The 23,342-nt window shown below is 45.3% G+C and overlaps 1 protein-coding gene across 1 annotated transcript in view; it reads right to left on the bottom strand.

Annotated features, from left to right (window-relative positions):
• Positions 1–530: 530 nt before the first annotated feature.
• The window catches only part of PSMB7 (proteasome 20S subunit beta 7), a 56,226-nt gene continuing 33,414 nt past the window's right edge, over positions 531–23,342 (bottom strand). Inside the window, exons 7-8 of the mRNA XM_004423435.3 lie at positions 3,887–4,038; positions 531–763 (exon numbers count right to left, since the gene is read on the bottom strand). Of these exons, the coding sequence (XP_004423492.1) occupies positions 652–763; positions 3,887–4,038 (264 nt within the window). The 3' untranslated portion in view covers positions 531–651. The remainder of the gene's footprint in view (positions 764–3,886; positions 4,039–23,342) is intronic.

The raw sequence follows: 23,342 nt of genomic DNA, 5'->3' as shown, positions 1-23,342 counted from the left end.
ACATACAGTTTCAACCATGCACCAGGCCTGAGTGTCTGTGAAATGATCATATCCTAATTATTACAGTCAGCCCCAAAGCATGCCTTGGACGTCCGTGAAACTGGCCAAAGTGAAGTTTACCCAGTTTCATGCAGTGATGGCAAAGCAAACTACCCATCTACCTGCTTTTTCTTGGTACTTAGAACTGATCATATCTGTCTACTTCTTTCCTACGTGGCTGCTGGGGCAAAAGGCTGTGCTGCACTCATCCTAATAAAAAACAAAGGACCTGGGACCACTCCAAACAAAGAGAACAGTAAGTCAGCACAGGGGGTGGGCGTAAAAGTTCATCTGAAGAATCAGAGAAACCCCATCTGACCCCCTGCAGCAGATGAGGCCTCGTCAGTTTCTGGGAGGGTTACCTTGCTCTTACTCCCACCTGAAGACACACCGGCACTCAGGGAGGGATGAATATCTTGAAGGGGAGGCTAGGTCGATGGGCCTTAGTGGCCAAAAAAGACGCACACGGCCCATAGACCTCAGCCACTCAATCTGGTTTTCATTTTTTATTGGGTTTCATTCAGCAAACACTAGCCAAATGAATGTCTTATAGGAGGAGCCTCCATTGCCCCCAGTCTTCTAGAGCAGTAAGCAGCCATCCAAGGACCCCATTCAGGAAGTGTCCATCGTTTGGACTGTCTCTTCCAGAACTTCAATTTCTAGGGTAGTGACCTTTTCAGTGAGGACTGCAGTCGTCCCTTTCTCACACCTGTACTGGCCAAACCTAGTGAGAGAAAGACAAAAGCAGAGTTAGGATGCCCTCCATGGGCCCGGCGGAGGGCTGAGAGAAGGCCAAGTGTCCAGGCGAGGCAGCAAGCAGGCCTGGACAGGAATCCTGGCTCTCCCGACCCCAGCTCTGCGGTGCCCAGGCTCCCTTCATCAGCCCTCATGCCACAGAGAGGGACACCTGGTAGACACGATGCCCACTCAAAGAGGCCACAGAGAGCACCTGGCACTTAGTAGGCACTCAGAGTTCCTCCCCCACCTCACCATCCTCAGAGGATGCTGGAAAGCATTTGGTCATTTGCCTGTAAGCTTCAGCATCCTGAAAGTACCTTGCAGTAACCAACAGGAAGTAAATCCTTTCATTAAGGTGCCACCCCCCTTCTCTTGTGTGGCAAGTATGACCTGTTACCTTAAATACTTTAAAAATATTTGGAATCATCAGCAGTATAAAAATGATGCACAGCCAGACTGGGGGCCTGTCACTTTAGACCACACTCTTGAGACTTGAGAGGAGAGTTAACTCTCCCCTGCAGGGACGTGGGGGATCACCTCGAGGACACACCCAACCCCTTCCTTCTTGGAGTGGATCTGACAGAGGTTTCTCTGAGCACAAGACAGTCTATAAGATACATATTTGAACGGCTAATTCTCACACTGGGGCCAGGAATTACGATACTGTCCAAGAACAGCACAAATCCAACTGTTCCTCTGTCTGTCCCCAGCTGGGGCATTATTTCTGTCAACCTGGCATGGACTAACAGAAGGCTGCTGGCTGTGCCATGACCACGTGCTCCTCGAAAACCCATCCTCTCAAATGGGCACTTGTGCTCAAAGAGGGAGCAGGAAGCAGACAACAGAGGATGATGTAAGAGAGCTCTGTATAAACTCAGGAGCTTGCGCAGAAAAGAACAGCTGGCCTTTACTTCTGCTACACGTTCCTGTCCCCCCGCACTCTCTGACAGGATCTGAGCAGGGGCACCTTAAGATGTGCCCCGCCCCTCCTCTGCTGGTGTGAAGACACGGCTCCTTCTCCCAGAACGGACCCCTGGCAGCTTGTCGGCTTGGAGCCAGAGCCCCACGTGGCTCCTGTGTGCCTCACTCATCTGAACGGCAGCATCTGTGGGAGGCTGGACACACAGGAGCCTCCTCACCATCCTGGGTTACGGCGCCAGGTTTCAGCAGCACGCAGGGAGGGCTTCTACCTTAAGCCACAGTGGGCTGCAAAACAGGGCTGCAGAGGGCTGAGGGCAGAGGAGCCAGTGGGCATGTGTAAGGCCAGGCCCACACCAGGACCAGGCACAGGACGCCTGCCCAGGCCTAAGGCTCTGCCTCTACCCTGAAAGGTGGTCCACTCTGGGAAAGGTTCCCCTAACCCAGGCAGTGCCCCCTCAGCAGCCACTGGCAAAAAGATGACAGTAGGATTCCAGAGTGTGCACTGTCGCCACAGTGCTGCCACCTGGCACCTGCTACAGAGGCCAGGCATTGAGGGGGAGCAGCTCTGCCCAGAGGACAGGTAACTGACACCTGTCCTGCGCCCAGCCCCTTCACACCACCTCGTGAATCTTCACAAGCAGCTGACGTGGTCGTTTTGTTTCTGTCTTGTGCCTGTACAGCCTCCTCTACAGATGAGTGACCTATAGCCCAGGGAAGTATGATGTGCCACTCGTGCACGCCTGTTTGGACAGGGACTCCTGCGCTGAGCACAGGGTCCTCGTCCAACCACAAATACTACTTTTCAATGACTCAAACGTGGCTTCCAGAATCCTCACCCAGGACACTGTTCAGTCTGGATGGAGTGTAACCACCTCCCCGTCTCCAAACTCTTCTCCATGGACTTGCTCAGGTCATGCAGCATCTTGCAAATAACAGGGGAAGGGGCCCTGCAGGGGTTCGGGGCTCCCACCTTCAGGGAGCTCAGCAAAGAGCAGAGCCTGCTCCTTCACACAACCCCAGGCCCAAAGGTTGTTTCCCTTCCTGCTTAAGGCCAGAGGAACTCCATGGGGTCATTCGAGAAGACCTAGGCTAGCTCCATCATTTCACAGACAGGGAGGCTGGCCTGCCCAAGGTCACCACGCCAGGCAGTGACATGTCCCCAAGCCCTGAGCCAGAGCTCGTGGCTGCTGCGCTGTCCCACTGTCAAGAACACAGTGAGTTTCCACCATGCTGAGCGCACACTGCAATGCATGCGGGCTGGTTCTCAATGTCCTATCCTTTCCTTGTAAGTTACTCCTCATTTGGAATTTGAGTATACGTAGTGGGCGTTAAAGCAAACACTCCAGAAGGTGATGTGCTCGCTATCCTCTGGCCTTGCCGTGGGGCCGAACGGGAGGTGGCAGAGTTTATAAATACTGCTGTGCTGCGTTCAGACGAACGCGGCTGGAGGCGGAGCTCCGGGAGCCACAGGTTGAGCTGCTCAGGCTCCAGGAAGAGGTGAGGAGCCGCAGGTTGTCAGGCAGCTGGACACCCAGCCAGGACTGCAAATGAGCGGCTCATCTGCACACACCCAGCCACCAAGGGCTGGAGACCTTCCAGTGCTGTTGAGCAAATCAACTAGAACTTTGCCCCCCACTCTGAGCCTGGGCTGCTCCACTGAGACATGACATCTGCTCAGCACAGGCCACGGGCTAAACGGCACGGCCTTCCAGAGAACAGGAAGCACCGGCAGCTCCCAAGGCTAACTTTCCCAGACTCTTCACCAGCGGTTTGTAACTGCCTAGGACTCTGGGCCCACTCTGGGAAAAGCCATGGGCTGGCTGCCCTGAAAAGGCACCTTGTCACAGAATTTCACACAGAATTCACGGGATTCTTGAAGAGACTAGAGAAAGGACAGCAGGTGATTCAAACCTCTCCCCCAAACCCCCAGCCTAGGGCTCTTTCCTGGCCCCACTGCACCTCTCCCATAAATATTTTACAAGTTAAATCACTTGTCTATATCTGACAGCAGCCGACAATCATAAAGCAAATAACGGCTCAAAGGTCTGTTGCGTAAAGCTGGCTTGGGGACACCGGATTTATTTAATATGGGTAAGAATCAAGAAAACCCTGTCCAGATGCTACAGAGAGAGCTCAAGGGTGGCACAAAGCCAGGGGACACAGGAAGAATTCCATCCCCTTCACTCACCTCGTCCCCTTCTTGTTGGGCACTGAGTACGGGCGGAGAAAGTCCAGCTTGCTCTTGCTGATGACACAGAGGTCAATGTTGCTCCCAGACCCCAGGTCACTGAAGATGCCAGCTGCAATGGCTTCACTCACCAGCTTCTTGGCCTCCTCCTCCTGAGAGAGAACGGCAACAATGACGTCCAGTCGGACTGAGGGCCTGCGCTGACGTCCACAACGTGCTTTCACAAGCAGTGCACAAAAGCCCCTGTGAGGCAGGCATTCTTTTCAATGCCCGTTTTATAGACGCAGAAAGGGCCTCGAAGTAGCTCAATGATTTGCGGAAGGTTCCTCAGCCAGTAAGTGCAGGACTCAGGCCTCTCAAACCCTTTATGTATGTACCCCCTCTTCAATACACTGCTTCACATCAGACAATCACCGTGTAACTGAGGACTGTGGGCTGACAGAGAGCAATTTATCATCTAAAACAGGGGTCAGGAAACTTCTCTTGTAAAGGGCCAAGCAGTAAATATTTTGGGCTTTGTGGATATACAGTCTCTATCATAACTACTCAACTCAGTCATGGTAGCACAAAACAGCCACAGACAATACACAAACAAATGTGTATGGCTGTGTGCGAATAAAACTTTATTAACAAAAACAGGTGGTGGGCCAAATTTGGGGCTGTAGTTTGCTAACTCCTGTTCAAAAATGTCCAGTAATGGTTGGAACCTGCTTCCTGGAAACCTAATCAAGAAAGTCAATACCATGGAGGAAAAAACTAACACCAAAACACAACAGCTCTGGGAAAATGGTGGCAGAGCCAATGAGGAGACCCCTTGCTCAAGAGAATCTATCACCTCCCACTAACAGGCCTACATGTTCACTGAAGTGATTCCTTTCTTTGAATCACTCTCTACTTCTCCTTTAAGAAGCAAGTCTAAGTCCCCAACAGTTACCCGTGAAAAAGTGGGTTAATTCATCTCTTATCCAAGAAGGCCAATCACATGCCGGGTCCTATGCTAGGAGCTAGGGCCGCAGAAATGGATGAGGCCCCAAGGTCCCTGTGCTGTGGGGACTTAGAGTCCACTTGGTCATCAGACCCAAGCAACTACAATGCAGTGTGATAAAGGCTAATGGATAACTGAGAAAGAGCTGTGGGAATACTGGCTGGAAGGGCTGAAGGACAGGCCACGCACCAGCAACTTAGAAAACAGGGCAATGAAACAGAAGGCAGGCGGCGGAGGCAGCAAGGTGGGACCCGGGGAACACCAAGTTCAAGCTCCTTATGCAACAAGGGCAACAAGGAACGAATCTCCCAAGAAAGGTACTCTAACTTCTGCTTCGACCTCTTCCCACCCCACCAGGTGGGAAGAGTTCACAAACACACAAGCTGAGCGAAAGAGCTCCAGGTGACACCCTTTGGGAAACACGACTCTGCGCCCCAATTCCAGCCTGAGATCGTCAAAGGGCAGATTCACTGACTTCAGTTGTGGAAAGATCTGCGAGACTACTCGGGGCTCCCGCTCCTCTGCCTGCCCTAAGCCAGGAGGTGGGATTCCAGTGACAAGAGCGCCCTCTACAGACTCAGAGAAGGCTCCGCTGGAAGTGTGACCCTCAGCAACCCAGCAGCAGGGGCTAGGGGTCATTCTGATCTTTATCCCACCAGGTTTTTTCACTTCCTGAGTGGCACCTACGGGGGGCCAACAAAGCCAGTTATTCTCTTGTGCACATACAGCCCCGTAAGAAGTCATTCAAACAGGATCCTCTACTCGAGAATTCTCTCCTGGGACTCCCAACGGTCCATGAGGCCAAAAGCCTTACCAGAAACCAGTGAAGGTGGATGCAGAGAAAGCATCGTTGAGGAGACGGCTGCTGCGGTCGCTGCCACACAGAGAGCAAAAACCAACCGCTAACTTAACAAGAGCAACCTCATTCCAACTGGTTTCTCGTATTAAACGACCCTAGACACGCGTGCGTGCGTGCAGGGGGCACCCTGCTTATTCCCCTGCTCCTGACCTACCGTCTCTTCTTCCCTTCTCCTCTCTGCTGTTTTACTATCTCCTTCGCTTCGTCATCACTGCTGTCCTCATCACTGCTGCTGGTGCCTTGACCAGCCAAGAGTACCCAGCAGATGTCACAGATCCTGCGGGCAGCATTTAGGACTGCAGAGGGAAATTTCCCAAGTTATTTTACACTTGGGGGTGCGGATGGGGAAGACTTAAAGGAAACTGAAATATGCACAGGGTTTGAGGCGTGCATAGCTAATGTCCCTCAATTAGACTGGGCACACAGACACCAGAATGCTAACAGGGCGGAGATTATAGGTGAGTCTTCCTCTATTTTGCAAATATTCTGTAATGTGAGTAGATAAACTTACAAAACTTAAAAATATGCCAATTTTGAAATGTATTATGTAGAGCTCGATCTACTCATAAAATTATCATATGTGCTGTTATTTAAGTGTGAAGGCTTTTAAAAATTGGGAATATACCTTTTAAATTCCTTTCCTCCCCACCAATTCTCGGGAAGATCATTCCTTTAGGAAGAAAATCTCACAAGTCCCTGAGTTTCCCCAGGCCCACCCCCTCAGATACCCAGGACTGAAGATGCTATAACATGGAATGAACTTTACCTTCTATAGAGCACCTACTACAATGAGCCAAGTCCTGAGTTAGGCACTTGGATGCCCATCATTTTTACCCCTGCCCTCAACTGTCTTCTGAGGTCGCGGTATTGTCAGAAACTATGGCTGAAGAGTCAATGCCTCACCCAAGGTCACACAGCCAGTAAGTAGTAAAACACGTCCTTCAGGCTCCAGAGCCAGAATGCCACAGTGCCACACCAGCTCACGAGTAACCTGCCTTAGCCGTGGGCTGGGGGTTCCTTGGCCAGCACAGGATAGAGGACAGCAGCTCCCTGATTCAGGACATGTCACTCTCCCATCACCAAGGATCTTCAGAACCTGGGCAAGTTTAAGAGAAGAATGGTGGTTGCCAATTTCTCTTTGGGCCACCTAGCAGCTCCTCTGATGGTCATTTCCATGGAGGGGGGCACTGTGTTTCCCAAACTGCCCACAGACCACCACCTAAGCATTTCTACACGGTAATACGGCAGAGATCAATATTAAGATCCAAGGTCTTATTTCACATGTCCCTCACCCCCCCCCCACCAAAACCCACAAAATGCAAACAGGGTGAACATTACCAGGACTCTATTGTCTACCAGTTACTTACAGAGTTAATGGCTTCAACAAATATTTACAGACACCTACTGTGTTCCAGGAACTGCTTATGTCGAATAACGTCTTTTACCACAATATTTCCTACCCAGAATTCTAGACACATATGCAAATATGCTACTGGGCATATTCATACTGTGTTTTCTTTATAGCAGAATTTCACAATTAAACAACTCTTGCCTTTAACACGTGCTACCAAATATTTAGGAAAACTATCAAGAAAAACCACAAACTAAAAGCAAGAGGTGGGGAAAACACCACATTTTTATCTGTCTCTGGCCCACGACAAATGCAGAAAGCATTGTTTCTTCCTTTAGGATTCGTTCTTCAGAGGGAAACTGCACCTCCCTTTTCTGGAAGATGCAGAGTGACCTGAGTTCTGAGTAGCATCTTGCCTGGGGACAGCTGCTCCAGAGGGGCTCTGCTGAGGGCCCTGCAGAGCCCGTGACCCCAGCTGGTCAGGCCCAGGTATGACGCTCTCTCCCACTGCCAGGGTCAGCGTCCTCCCGCAGCCAGCTGCTCATGGATTTACAGTGCTAGTCACAAGGGAATGTGGACTCAGTGTGTAGATGGACCAGCAGGACTCATCCTGGCTACCACCTTCCTTTTACTTTGAGACACTCAGCCAAAAGACCACCACGAAAGTTAGTTGGGGGACCCAGGTTCAAGGTAATCTGGCAGATGTCTCGGAGGCAGACGGACTGGGTTTGAATCCCCAGTTTCCTACTTACTGCTGTGCAACCTTGGGCAAGTCACTTTCCCTCTCTGAGTTCACTCTCCTCCTCTGTAATATAGTGAAGATAAATTAGGATTTATCCCAAAATTTCTGCAAGAATTAAAGTAGAGAAAGCATCTACTATAGTGTCTGGCACACAGCTGTTGCTTAATAAATGGTAACTTATTTAATAAAGCAAGCAGAGGGCTCCGAGAGACACAGTGTCTCTAAACAGTGCCTGCCTGTACCAAACACCAGGCCAGGAGGAGGTCCCAACCAACCTGCTGACAAACCCTCACACGGCACCGTGGAGAAGTTCCTCTAATAATTAATCCAAGCACAAAGCACACTCCCTAAAAGTTCAGAGAATATAACAGGAGCACTTCCTGCTTTATGGCTACAAAGACCAAACTAACTGGGACTACCAGTCCCCCGGGCCAGCCCTGCTTCTTAAATGAGATTACAATAAGAGTGATGTACTGCACCACAAGTCAGCAGTGACAAGCAGCACTTTATAGAGCTATCTGTTTGCCTCCATCACCGCAGCGCACAATGTGTCCCCGGACTCCAATGTGCAGCTCCATTTACCGCCACATGACAAATGGGCAGCACTTGTAAAAGGCACAAAGAGGTCCACGTCGGCCACGTAATGGTCACCACAGCTGTACCCAAGCGCTTGAGGGGACAAAACAGACCCCCAAGTTCATTAAACTGACCAGTAATGGATCTTTCAAAAAGTGCCTTAGGAATCGTACAGAAAAGGCTAAAATAAATAACTCAGCATGGAAGGCTAATCTGAAATGGTGTTTGATAAATTATTTATAACACAGGCGATTGTCTGCATTTAATATTGGAGCTACTAGTAGCATCTTTAAAAGATGATTTATGTGTTGTAATGCTATTAAACTTTATATTGGCCCACTGCTAGCTATAAAGTCTGCTGAGATTTAGAGAATGAGTTTTAAACTGTCACTGCAACATCATAGGAGATGGAGGCTGTATTAAATCTTTACTTTAAACCTGTTATCTAGAGAGTTGCATTTTGTAGACACTCACAAACTGATAGATTACCTCGGCATCCGCTACGGTGCAGGTCCAAAATAGTACTGCAGAGAAACTTCTCTACATTATTCTCGGCTACAGCTACAATCGAATTTCTCTTCTCACTTAAGTGATTCCTCGATTGGGAATGTCACCAGAGTAAAATGTGGGTGTCCAGCCAATGGGCACCCTGGACAGTTCAGCATCAAATTAATACTCGTTAAATAAACCCTCTCCATTCAACTGTTCAGTTCTGCATTCTCAACAGCGTTTTACTTATATTGGGGGCAGGCAAAATATTAAATACGCATTTGACTGAAAACCTAACATTCTAATTTAGATACAACTTTGGGATGTGAAAATACATGTATACAGCAAGTCATCTGAAACAAGCAATTTGTAACTAATTTTTTTTAATTCTTTAAAAAAATAAAATTGGTTATTTGCTGGAAAATATGTTCCATTTATGCAGCTGAGGCACTGATGTTGAGGTGGTTGAAAAAGGAAGAAATATTCAGCCTTTTTCATGAAGAATAGAGCTCCCCTGGCTCTGCTGTTTTTCTGGGCATTGCAGAGGCGTTCCTTTGCCTTCTGCCCTACGGCCATGCCAGGTGTCAGGGGACAGTGGCTCTCCTACCATTGCTCAAGGGAAATAAGGATGTGGGTGGCATCACAGCTGAACTCGCACACAACTTGCATCAATTTTCCTATTGCCTATTAAATCTACAAGGACCATTTAGTTCGTAACAGTTTGCTCCTTTATTTAAAAACTAAGGATTTTACTCAATAAGAACTGAAGTAGTCCAAATTCATCTTGGAAAATCCACATTATCTTTTGTCACTATGATCTGAAATAGCAAAAAATGCCATTGCTCTAATGATCTCACAGAGTAGATAAAAGTCTGGGTGTGACACGAGTTTGGACTCTAAGAAGAGGACCAAAACCAGGCTGTCTCCATCTCTGCATCCCAGGCAGCTAGCACAGTGCTCGGGATGGACGTCAACAAATGAAAAACGGAATCAACGTCCAATGCATTCATGGCCTTGCCCAATTAAGAGATGCAATTAATTATGAGACAGATCAATACCAAAATGGGATAATTCCAAAACTGCACCAGTCCCAACTGGGGACCAGGGAACAAGAGCATTCAAAGACAAGTTAAACACTTGAGAGGAAGAGGTTTCAGCACAATGTTCTGTAGTGGCCTGGTGACATGCTGAGGTTCTGACTACGCCACTGATGCGGCCTGAAGGAGTCATTCACGGCTGATGGTTGAATAAAATTTAACGAGCTCAAAAAAGTGTTTAAAACAGTCCCCCCAAAAGCAGTATGCTTCCTGCACTTTGTAACAGACCTGATGTATCCCACATGCAGCCACATATTTTACAGTGGAAAAGGTTAATTTAATTTTTTTTAGACTGGGCTGTGTGACAAAAGCAAAGGTGTCTGAGTTTTGGTTTTGGCTTGAGCTGTTTGGGTAAACACGGTCTGCCTGTGTGAACACCTGGGAATTGTTGGGGGTAATGAGCTGCAGCTGGTGCTGAGCGTGCCCAGAGTGGGGAGTGAGTTAGTGACCGTGTCTTTACCGTCTAGATGGTGCTGCCATTTCTCTCCTTGATAGCTTTTTTTGGCACCCAGGATCTAGGTGATGTGAATAATGAAGGGCAAACCTGCTGTGAGTGCAGGAGTGACTAAAGGGGTTTCCAGCAGGGATGGGAAGGGGTGTTCATGTTCCAGGAACTGCCAATCCAGTCACTGCCAACTTGGCCTGTCCCAGACCACTGAAGGACGCAAAAGCCTGATCACAAGTCAGGGCTAGGAGAGGAGAGGTCTGAGGCTGCACAACCACAATGGGCCAGAAAAGGCCGTCACAGAGCATCGCAGAACGAGAGCTGGGTCACTAATGAAGCCAGTACTTAACTCTCTCTGAGTCACAGGGTGCCCATTGTAAGAACAGAGATAATGCCTCTGTCCAAGGGCTGATGGGAGGAAAAAAGGGACAGGAATGTCCCTGACACACAGATTTTACAAAGAGAAGTGTCAGCAAGTTCTAGGATAAAAGGAAATGGGCAAGGGTGTGAAAGAACTTGTGACATGGGCACCCACCACACCCTCGGGTCTGAGCCAAACACTTATGTCATGTCTTTAATCCTCATAACCACCGCCATACAGCAGAAGAAACTGAAGCTCTAGAAACGCTGGCTGATGCACTCAAAGGCACATGGCCGTGTGTAAGTGGGAGTCAGGGATCCGTGCCAAGTTAGTGCCTGGCATCACCAAAGCCTGTGTCTTCCTATCCCACCACAGGAAAATTGGTGGTGGGCAAGAGGTTTTGCTGGATTCTGAGACAGCGAATGGAAGGAAAAACACCTAAGGTTCCAGAGGGAAAAGGACCAAGAGAGAGGGGAACATATTGCTCTCCACAAGGAAAAGAAATCAGCGTTCGCAGCATATGTGTATACAAATATATATTTCCAAGGCTGCATTGAATCAAATATAATCAAAGAAACAAACCAGAAAGACTGGGTTGAAAGGAAGAGTGAGAAATACACTCAACAACCCTCCAAGTGAAAACCAAGCTGCCCCAGGTAGTGATAAGATCTTAATATTGCTTCTCTCCCTCCACAAAACAATGCGGTCAGTGACAGCCCTTGCAGCGTCTCCAGGAATACACTGGCAGAGTTATCACCTGAAAACAGAGGGCGAAAATGAAGTGAATTTGTTCCCTGGATCACAACAAAGATAAAAAAGAACAGCCACATTCACATCGAGCCTATCCATCTCCCAAGTCTGGAGGATGGAAAACCACTGCAGGGCGCGTGTGGGAGGGCTACTATGGGGACAGTATTATATTGCATGATCCTGCTTCTACAGCCCCATCAGGATTAGGAAGGACTGGAAGGAGATCCAAGGGAGTGCAGAGCACCCTCGTTCCAGGAATTTTCAAAATGGCCACATATGAAGCAAATTTCAAATGATGCAAAACCCCGGAAAGAAATGCAGCAATTACTAACGCCCCGATACTAACACACTCCACAGACACTGCTCGACACTGGGGAGAAGGTCTGAACAGACACACACCCTGCCCACGAAGGGTGTAGAGTCCAGAGGGGAAACAAGCAGCAAGCTCGCTACAATATAGTGAGTTATTAAGAGGCAGGCCTGAAAATGAGACCGCGGTGTACAGAGGTCTCACGGGGCACAGGTGAAGAAGACTGGGCTGAGTCTTGACATACAAGTAAATGGGAGCCAAGCCAAAGGACAGAAGTGATGGCAGGAGTGAAGCCATGAAAATGGGAAGGAGAAAGGTGTGGTCAGTGTGGCTGAGGACCAGAGACCCTCATGGGCATCCAGAGAGCCAGCCCTTCATGCTAGGCAGTGGGAAGATGTGGGAAATTTTAAGCTGGTGAATGATGGACAAAGTTAGATTTGTGCTTTTTTTTTTTTGTGAGTAAAGATCAGCCCTGAGCTAACATCCATGCTAATCCTCCTCTTTTTGCTGAGGAAGACCAGCTCTGAGCTAACATCCATGCCAATCCTCCTCCTTCCCCCCCGCCCAAAGCCCCCCAGTAGATAGTTGTATGTCATAGTTGCACATCCTTCTAGTTGCTGTATGTGGGACGCAGCCTCAGCGTGGCCGGAGAAGCGGTGCTTTGGTGCGCGCCCAGGATCCGAACCTGGGCCGCTAGTAACGGAGCGTGCACACTTAACTGCTAAGCCACGGGGCCAGCCCAGATTTGTGCTTTTTGAAATTACAACCTGGAAGCAGTGAGGGAGGAGAGGCCAAAGGCAGGCGACAGGAGAGCAGATGATTATAACATTCCCAGTGAGAGAGGGTGGTGGGCCAGCGGCGGCAGGAAGGACCATCAACAGGACTGGGAGGCCAGATGTGGCAGAGCAGGCAGCAGTAGTCAGGTGGGAGGGCAGGAGAGGGAGAAGCGGGGGTGCCACCTGGACTTCAGCATCAGTCATGGGCACTGACCAGACTGAACAAACTCAGCCTTCACAGAAAGGCCTTTTGTAACTTCTTGGCAGCTATTTTTCTGGTGGGTTGATGGGAGACAATGATTAACTTAATTATATATTCTAGACACTGGTAAGCTTCTGCGGTAGGCACACTAAAGGGTGTCACCAAAAAGGAATAAGACAAACGTAGAGCCAGGGAAAGTATACTGAGGTTGTTCTGGAAAAAAAAGACCTAGGCTGGAACCAACTTGTAAATGCCATTTCATTGATGGCATGGGCTCAAAATATGCCTATCTGGCCTCTGGAGTGTGGTAGAAAGAGTATAAGGGACTGGTTAACTACAGGGGTAAGAGTCGAAAGAACATAAAGAAGCTCCGAGGGAGAATCCTGTCATGAGGGCTCGGCCATGTGCAAAGTAATGAGGAAGCAGAAGTGGACAGGCCCAAGGAAAGCAGACAAGCAGAGGGCAGATAGGGGGAGCGGGGGAAGCAGAGGCAAAGAATTTAAGAGAACCAGGAGATCCAAGTATGAATCTAGTCCTAAGTGCTTACAAGCTAAGTGACCCTGGTGGTAAAGTCACCCAATATTTTTAAGTCCCAACTTCCTCATCTGCAAAAGAGGCCTAAAACCATCTAGCACCAGGTGGTAATGAGGATTAAACAAAGTGCTCTGTGACAGGAGAACCTTCCAGCACAGGGCCTGGTATGCAGGGAGCCCACGGAAGATGCTAACCTGATCCGATTCTACCCCGTCTCTGATGGTCACAAACAGTTATCAAAAGCCTAGCTCTTCCAGAACTACCAACACCACAGGCAACTGAGATAAAACTCAGTACTTGGTTTTTTCGAGCCCCAGTTCAAAGCAAATCAAACGAAATTCAAACTGATGCCATAAAACCCTGTGTTCACATGCACGCCTTCCATACAGAATTCACTCCCATGTCAATCAGAAGTGTGCTAAGTAGCACATGTTCACATATTATATTTCATTAGCAATTCTATCCTAAAAGAAGGCAGAAAGAGAACTTACGTTCACCGTGTGCAGGCACTGTGCCAAGTACACTATTCCACTCACTCTCCCAAATAACCCTTTACGGTAGGTACTACCCTTACACCCATTTTACAAATCCAGGAAACCAAGGCTCAGAGGAGAAATCACTAACCCAAAGGCACACGGCCAACAACTGAGATTCAACATAGTTTGTCTGACTCCAGAGCCCATGTTTTTTTCACTCAAGACAGCAGAACCTCAAAACACTTAGCCTCCAAAAATAGTAATGATGCTTTTCTAGTCCTTAGATGTCACTGATAAATCACTCATGGGTTTATCTTTTTAAAATAGTTGACCTCTAAAATTCTTCAAAGCTGCAAATATATTGCTTAAATAATGCTACTTTATCATTCCATTATTCATCTGGCTTGTTACACTGGGTAAAATTAAGGACATCCTGATGAATTTCTCCAATACAGAATGTACACTCATGAAATCCCAAGGCAAAAGCCTATCAAATTCACGGCATCAGTACTATATCCAAATGTTTACATTTCCCTAAAATACGTGTATAAAACCTCTCGGCAAAGAGAGTGAGTCGAACTGTTTTTTAACCACCCTGTATGTCAATGAAAAAGATACCATTTAACTTAATTTTCCCATCAGGCCATTTGTTAATTGTAAATCTTAACTACAACTGACCAAGAAAGGGCAAGTGCACTTTAATTTTCTTTTAACGTTTTGGGGCAATAAGTGATCAGAAGATAAGACTGCAAACTTTTGTTAAGCCCAGCTGCAATGCAAACACATGGTCCTCCTGACAAGCCCCTTCAAGCACTGACTACGCCCACTTTATGAATGAGTTTATATTTTATAAACGGGGGCTAGACCTCTTCAAAGCCCATGCACACACTTTCCATCGGGCCCCATTTTTACTCCTCTGTCACCCCAATTCAATTTACCTGAGTTAAAAGAAACCAATGATTTTGTCAAGAAACCAAAGTTAATGAGTCCTTAAATCTTTTTACTATTCTGATATCACGGCAGTTCCGATCTTAGAAAAACGCTATTCCAACACTGTGACAGGAGGACAGCAACTACGAGAGTGACTGTGTTCTTCGGATACAATGTTCATTGCAAATATTTTCAAAAATCTGTACTACCAGGTGGAATTTTAAAATATCTATTTAGCACAACTTCATATCACTTTTTTTTTTATTTTTGTTTCTGCACAATTTCAGGGTTAGGGGAGAATGGTATAAATTACCTCACAGAAACCCACAAGTAACATTATCTGTTAAGGTTAAAACTTTAACTACCTTCCTGAGGTATGCTGCTGGGGTCTCATTACAGCAGGTAATCTCACATTCCACCATGCACAACACACTAAGTACCAGCATCTCCCAATTACATTGCCACGTAAATCTCAAAGGACATTTGAAAAGTCTACACAGCTCCTGCACCCACTGCCGAAACACCACCACCTCTAATGGAACGTGGCAGCTTTCTAAACTAAATATTCACACGCAGGGACACGGAGGCTAAGCTCAGCCTTATCCCACACTGAAGAGCAGATGCTAATTAAAAGGCCACACTGACTCGGGAAATGACCACCCAGACAACTTTAGACACCGTCTGGAGTTTCGTTTTTCTATTTCCAACTATGTTCGCCTGTCCAAACTTCCAGGATTACACAACTGAGAGAGAGCAAGTCAGAGCAGGAGCCCCCACGCCTTTGTACGTGATGCCCCTCATCTGGAATGGTCTCCTCTCCTCTTCAGTCTCCCTGTCCCACTCCTTCCTCAAACCTCAAGACAAAAAAACTCAAGTGAGGAGTCCCATGCTTTGAGGCCATCTTAAAGTCCCCCAGGTAGATCCCATCAATTCCTCCCCTGTAGTACATTTATGCCCCCTTCTATGTACCACTCTTGGACTTTTCACATTGTGCTTTCTGTGGGCCTGTCCACCCCACTAGGCTGTAAATGTCACTAAGAAAGGGACCATGTCTCATAACCAGGAACAGAGCTCGGCATCCAGTTGGAGATCAATAAACTCAGGTGAATGAACACAAGGCCACCCTTCACATCTCAGATGACCCTCACCTATCAACAGTTTACAAAGGCCTTAATGGCAACTCCATTGGGGATACAGAAGATGCTCTTCTGGTGGTCTAAGTATCAAGAAACTTCTGGTTTCTTTGCCCACTGCCCTTATGCCTTTGCCAGTTTTGATTGTCTCAGAAGCTTGCCAGAAAGCACCATTTTTTAAAGCCTTTATAATATCAGAAGGTATCCAGGGTGTATGCGTTCTTACCGTAATCATTTGGCTATTTTTGGAACTGTTTTTACTTCGGCTAGCAAAACCTAGACTTGATACAGGCTGTGATGCAAAAAATAACTGTCATAATAGTAGTAATGGCTTTGCAATATCTCATCTAAGCCAACTTTACTCTCATGCCTCTTAAGAATTGCCAATTCCGTCAAATATTGGCAGTTCCATTTATTCAGATCTTCCGATACATAAAATTTGCTGACTTTTCCCCCCTTGAGTTGATATAGATATATGAAAACTGTGAAGCTTTTTTTTTTGGCTAGAAACGAAACTTCTCTGCCTGTGCAAATTACAGGGGCATTTTTAAATTACCATATGTTTTAGATCAGAAGGTAAAAACAGTACAGCAGCCCATGAAAACTTTCCAGCCCATGAAAGCTGACAATTAACTCACTGAAATACAGCTCAAGCCCTCAAGTTCCCCCACTCTTATAGGCGGCAGTCCCATTTAACATTTAAATATCTTGTGTTAGTAAGTTTACCATTTTTATTTTATATTCATTTACACGTACAATGTAAATATAGATAGTTACCACATTTAAATATTTAGCCCCAAATGTTATTTTAAAAACTTAATTTTTCCACAGAGCTATTTGATTTTAAAAAAATAAGAAGAAACTTTCCTAAAATTCTTAATCACACTTCAGTGTATATTAGCAAATGTGTACTGTTTGGCTGCGTTGCACACCCACATGCCCAACACCTCCCCCTTTCTGATATCGCACACCACACAAGTATAATAAACCATGTTAATATTTCATACCACTGTGAAATATGCTGGAGTATCAATTCAACATCTGCTGTCTTTAGGGTCCGGGAGTCCCGCAGAGACACTTTCAATTTGTAATTGAGTTCTATGCTGAATTAATCAGCAGTTTATCTTTCTTACTAAAATAACGCCTTCACCACTAACCCAGATTTACATTAACAATTTATGCCAAATTACCTGCCAAGGCAAAACTTATAAGATTCTAAGATACCATCCAGTAACATTCGGTCCTATATTTCATTTCTTATATTTCTCTAACCTACACACAAGAAAAGTGGAAATCCATTGTGCAAGAGCTTGCAAGCCTCCAACCATAGATGACCTCTGGGACTGCTGACACAGAGCCTCACTCTTTTCCCCCACTTCCTCTGAAAGCCACTGTTCAATAAATGGTTATGATTCAAAATTTTTACCAAATAAGATTTCTAGAATGAAATGAAATCAGTGAATAATAAAAGAGCTTCTTTTATTTCTTCTCCCAAGCAGCAATGACATTCCAAATCTTGGCTTGGCTTGAGTAACAGAAAAAGACAACCCAGAGAGAGCGAGCATTTTTAGTGCCTTAAATTATGTCCCTGAGACCCAAGTTAGCAAAGGCAATTCAATTTGATAAGAGATGGATAAAGAAGTCCATTTTCTCCTTGGTATCATGATGCAGAATATTTTATTAGCAATAATATCTTCCTTTTAATTCCATCTATACAGTTGAAAGTCACTAAACATTTATTTCTATTCAATATTATCCCTGAATCTCGCTCTTGCCTCTCTCTGATTCAAGAGTCTCAGGTCACAAAGAAGTGACATTTTGCCTTCTGGATCTTGGCCACAGGTGCCGCAAGCAATATACCTTGTGAAATATTTCTCCTATATGGTATATTTTCCCCTACATTTCACAGTTACAGGAAATATGTAAAGCAAAAACATTTCAAATGGAACACCTGCTCCAAAGAAATGCATCATAAATAATTACCTATCTACTATGGAGTAAAATAATCCCTTCTTTTCAATCTACTTTGCCCACAGCTGTATAAGGAATTTCCACTGTCATGCAGAATGGCCTCTTTCAATACGACCCCTGGATCACAGCACCAAGTGTAATGACATGCATTCGGTTGGTACCCAATAAGGATCTGCTGATTGATTATATATTGATTATATAAGAAAATGAAATTCAGTGTTTACATAGCAGGGTAGAAGATAGGGAAAATTTCTGCACAGAAATATTTTCGGCAGAAAAATCAAGAAGAATTCTCAAAGTCGATAACTATGGCAGTATACCATTTTCACTACTCCTCAAAAAATTGGAAATAGAGAGCTTCAAATTTTACACAAGGTCACTTTGCTAAGATTTGTTGATGCTTGAATTCCAGAGGCCAGGCCCCAAGAGAAATCCATTCCCAGCTCACTGGGGATTGTGGTAAACTATACCTTTCCTTCCTGGCCTCCTCCCATCGAACCACCTTTCATTTCCTGAGACTAAATGGGAAGAATAAGACCCTTTCTAAAATTTCTTTCACTGCTTCCCTGAAATATCCCTCTTTGAACTTCAACTTTTATCAAAGGTAGAATACAATGGCAACAGTGGAAATGAAAACCAGTCACCACCATTAACTGGGGCTCTAGAGATACAGAGACAAGGAAGACACAGACCCGGCCAGAGGAACGGATATTTACGTGGCCATTCTAAATCAAGGAAGACTAAGGACTCCTAGAGAATCAAAGGGAGAGAAGCAATTACATGTGAAATCCCAAACTCTGTATGGTAGGGAGCAAAGTACTGCTCTTGAACCATCAGGTGAAATACCAGCCTCCCCATATAACACCACAAAATGAAAATCTAAGCAAGAAGATCCATGGAAGTAGCCTTAACTCAAGAAGTCCCCTTCTACCTCTCCAAAACTGGCCCACCAGTGGGTTCAAATTCAGGAGAACAAACTCACTTTCTAAAAGGAGGACAACTCAAAATATCTGATGCTGGTGAGAAGCTTTAACCATTAACAGAGTCTTCTCATTATCATTTATTCTAAAGGTTTAATGGTAATTCTTCAAATCACCCACTGAGCCATAATGCCAACTTCAATATCTGTGTGTTCATTTCTAAAATTAACTGTTTGACTCCACGGGAAATCACTACTAAGAATAACTCTGATCAGGGCTCCAGGGATTATATCTTTGGGTTCTGACATCTCTAAAAACTAACGCTTTACGTTTATACAACCACAGAGAAAATTATTGGGGAAAATTAACACATTTTTTCACCCAACAATGAAGACACAATTTACTATGTCTAATGCTTCAGGTCTTAAGGAAAGCCAATAAGCAGGAATTATGACCAAAAGCAAATGACAGAAATAACCTCAGGGAGAGCCTCTAAAAGGGACCTTTCAATATTTAAACAATTGTGCAACCAACCCAATTACCACCTAAATCCAGTGCATAAAGAAGTGTGTCAAGTGTTCCCACAGTTCCATCTAAACATCTCCACAGGTGCATCAGTTCTTAACCAATAAGGAATCCATCAAAACCACAATGAGATACAATTCACAACCGCCAGGATGGCTATAATCAAAAAGACAGATAATAAGTGTTGGCAAGGATTAGAAATTAGAATCTTTATACACTACTAGTGGCCCAGCCACCCTGGAAACCAGCCTGACAGTTCCTCAAAAGGTTAAACACAGAGATACCATATGACCCAGCAATCCCACTCCTAGGTATATACCCAAGAGAAATAACAACATATATCCACACAAACACTTGTCCATAAAAGTTCACAGCAGCATTATTCATAATAGCCAAAAAGTGAAAACAATCCAAATGTCCATCAACTAATGAATGGATCAATAAAATGTGGTATGTCTATACAATGGACTACTACTCAACCATAAAAAAGGAATGAAGTACCGATATATGCTCCAACATTGATGAAATATTATGAAAATATTATAAGTTAAAGATGCCAGTCACAAAAGACCACATATTATATGATTCCTGTCATATGAAATGTCCAGAATAGGTAAGTCTATAGAGACAGAAAGTAGATTAGTTGTTGACTAGGGCGGGAGGGTAGGGGGTAAATGGGCAGTGACTGCTAATGGGTATGGGGTTTCTTTTGAAGGTGATGAAAATGTTCTAAAATTGACAGTGATAGCTGTACAACTCTGTGAATATACCAAAAACCACTGAATTGTACACTTAAAGTAGGTGAGTCATATGGATGTAAACTGTATCTCAATGAAGCTGTTATTAAAATAATAAGGCATCCAACATTTTTAGACTAGAGGACCTAAAAAAAGTCAAAACATCTAGTACATGTCACAAGTCAAAGAACTCACATTCTAATTTTTTAAAAGCTAAAGATCACAATAAACAAAAACGTCAGCATAAATCCTTAAAAGCATTTACTAAGAAAGAATTTTGGCTCTAACTGTATATTCTTTCCCAGACACACAAGATATCTAAACAGATGTAACAACCAGACAAACATAACCTTAAAATCTAAAACTCTGGAAAAGTGAGTCAAGTTCAGGTCATTAACCTGACACCTATTAAAGTGCTACAAGAAACACAGTCTTAAACACCACCAATATCAATACAGACAGGAAAATCACTGTTTATGATAGCTATCGAAGGTCAGGTCTTGGTTTTTTTTTTTTAATTTTGCATTTACTTCAAACTCTGTTTGATGCCAACAAGGTTCAAGTCGCACAGGAAGGTGCTTCGGCTAAACACTGATAGTCTTCCTTGATCTCCACTGTCTGCTGTGCGGGTTCCGCCAGCAAACCTCCCAGCAAGTGGGCACCTTCCTATGGAGTCATTAAACCTCTGGATGTCAGCTGGTGGGATTCGCCAGCAGCTTCCACACCTGAGCCCCCGCGGCAGGGACGGAGGCATTTGGATCAAGATCACTAATGAATACAGAATTCATATGCCGCTTGTCAGGGCTCCTGAGCTCAGAGCCGCACAGATGCAACCTAAATAAGACGGAGGGCAGAACAATTGTTGACGAAGATTAAAAAGTTTTGGCAGTTGGGGAAAAAAAGCACCTCATTATTCAAATATGATAGTCTTGCTTACGTTTTTTATTTTTGTTCAAGTTATTCATGAGTTGCCTCAAATGGACAAATGCCATTCACCAATATTTAAAGACTTCTTGGTCTCATTACTAAATTTGAAGAGGGCTATGCCATCTGAACATTAACTATATAGAGAAAAACAGCTCTCTTTTAAAGAATATATGAAAACTTTGGGGAAAAAAAACAATCACAGGATTTTTGGGGTGGTAGACAGTTATAAGATGAAAACATCTAGAATTCAAAGAGCAGAAAAAAATATCTCCCATAGCCAAAAGACATTGATATTTCCCAATATCTCTGTCCTTCTAACACGCTTGCACCTTTCTATTCCTGGGGCCCTTCCCATCACTGAGCTCACTAGAGGTTTACACACCTCCTCCGACACTTGTTTGGCTTCCTGCCGGCTTCACAAGACCTCCTCAGAGAAGAGGAAGAGCCCCAGCGGCCCACACCTCTGCCCACCTGGAGTAAGATGTCTTCCCCGTTCTGCTGTCACAGAACTACGGGCCTAGCAAAAAGGCAGAAGCACACAGTGATCAATCACATCAGAGTGCTCTCAAGTCAGACTGACCAAGGGTCAAACTGTGACTCCATCACTGACTAGCTGGGTGACCTCAAGCAAGATATCTGACCTCCCTGCACCCTAATTTTCTTCTCTAAAAATGAGGATAACAAAGTACAGACCTCACACAATTGCTGAAAAGTCAATGAGAGAATGCAGAGAAAGCTGTTACAACAGAGCCTGGCACCGTGTGAGCACTCAGCAAGCAACAGCTATTACGATTACTGTGTTTTAATACTGTCCCCATAGCAAGAAGGCGAATACTTCCACGGCCTGTGTCATGTGTTAAACAAGCTTCATCTACTGTCATTATGACCACTACATAGGTCTGATTCCGATTTTAAGCTTTCAGATGGGAATGAAGTATCATATCTATCCATATTACAATATAAATCACCAAGCCGGATGCAAACAGAAATAATCATGTTAGCCATTGCTATGTGGTTTGTATCCTACTACTGAATAACTAAAGAGAAGCAGCTGCCATATTTTAGAGCCAGTTGTGTGTGAGCCAGCATATGAGGTGTTTTACAGACCACATCTAAGCCTGCTAGCAATCTGCAGGCAGGTCTCTGGATCCCAATCTTCTAGATGGACAGTCTTGGACCGTCCGAGAGTCAGGCCCTGTGTACAGTGGAAACAGACTCACAGCCCAATCCTCTAGCTCCAAGCTGCTGTGCCCCTTTCCATCTGACCACATTGAACTCATACTCTGTGTTTTCCTTTGGGACCAGTCTATGTGCCAAACTGAACAGACTCTTTTTTTTAATCCAAATAACGCAGATCTCTTACAGTACTGTCCATCTGCAAAGCACAAAAGAATCTGTAACTTCAGTGTCTTTCTACTACTGGACTTAAAAAAAAAACCCTACAGTTACTTCTAAGATGTGCTGTCAGGATACCATACTGGGATCAACTCCATTATTTAAAGAGGATCTATAGCTGCCTGCAATGACAGATTAATTCTGTTTTCTCAGTAGCGAGGTGTTTGGCATCACGTTTGTGAGGTAACCACAAGCCTTTAGGGCGATAGCTGCTCACATCTTTAGCAATCTACAAGGGGTTCTCCAGAGGCCAGCACTTGCCGAGTGATGAAATATGACTCCATAAATCAGACGGCTGAAGTGGCACTTGTATACGTCACCATCTATCTTTGCAGCCTCTCTCTGAAGGTACAGGGTAAGAGCTCATCCCTCAGTATTGCCACCAGAGAAAGGACCATCACAGTTGGCGCTGACTAAGCATGTGCTACTTGAAACTGAAGACACACTAAGACTAGGGGGAAAAAAAAGATCCTGCTGGTGTTAGCACGCCTCAGGCAGTGGCAGAAGCTTCAGCAACTCATCTTCAAAAGGCAGAGAGCCAGAGCTCTAGAAACCTGCAAAAACTGGCTAAGCCTGCAGTCTTCATTTCTTTAAGCTGAGCAGCTTCAAAGTCTAGAACTCTGACTGCAGGGCACAGCAGCTGCCACTGCAGATCTGGTCCTCTCAGCTTTTGGCAGCTCTCAACGTGAGATTCCAGCAAAAGAATTTTTCAAGTTGCTACTATTGCCTGTCATGGATTTATAAACATTGTGCACTATCTGCTGTGGCATGGCTCTCATGGGACACCAGAGCATGCCAAATGCGTAACAGAATGAAAACCAGTTTCTATTCTTCAAATAAATGCTAATTTTTTTTAACTGTGCTCACACGACGTGCTTGGTGACCAACTTCAATGGTACAGAATATGTATCAGAGGGGGGAAAAAGCTGATTGTCTTTTCCAGCAGCATTCAGCTGCTACTTTCA

This window comes from Ceratotherium simum, chromosome 29 (assembly GCF_057802395.1).
Source record: "Ceratotherium simum simum isolate JZ-2026a chromosome 29, ASM5780239v1, whole genome shotgun sequence".
In the NCBI taxonomy this organism is placed as follows: domain Eukaryota; kingdom Metazoa; phylum Chordata; class Mammalia; order Perissodactyla; family Rhinocerotidae; genus Ceratotherium; species Ceratotherium simum.
Note: the sequence above shows the minus strand (reverse complement) of the source record. Positions and strands in the feature narration are given on the sequence as shown.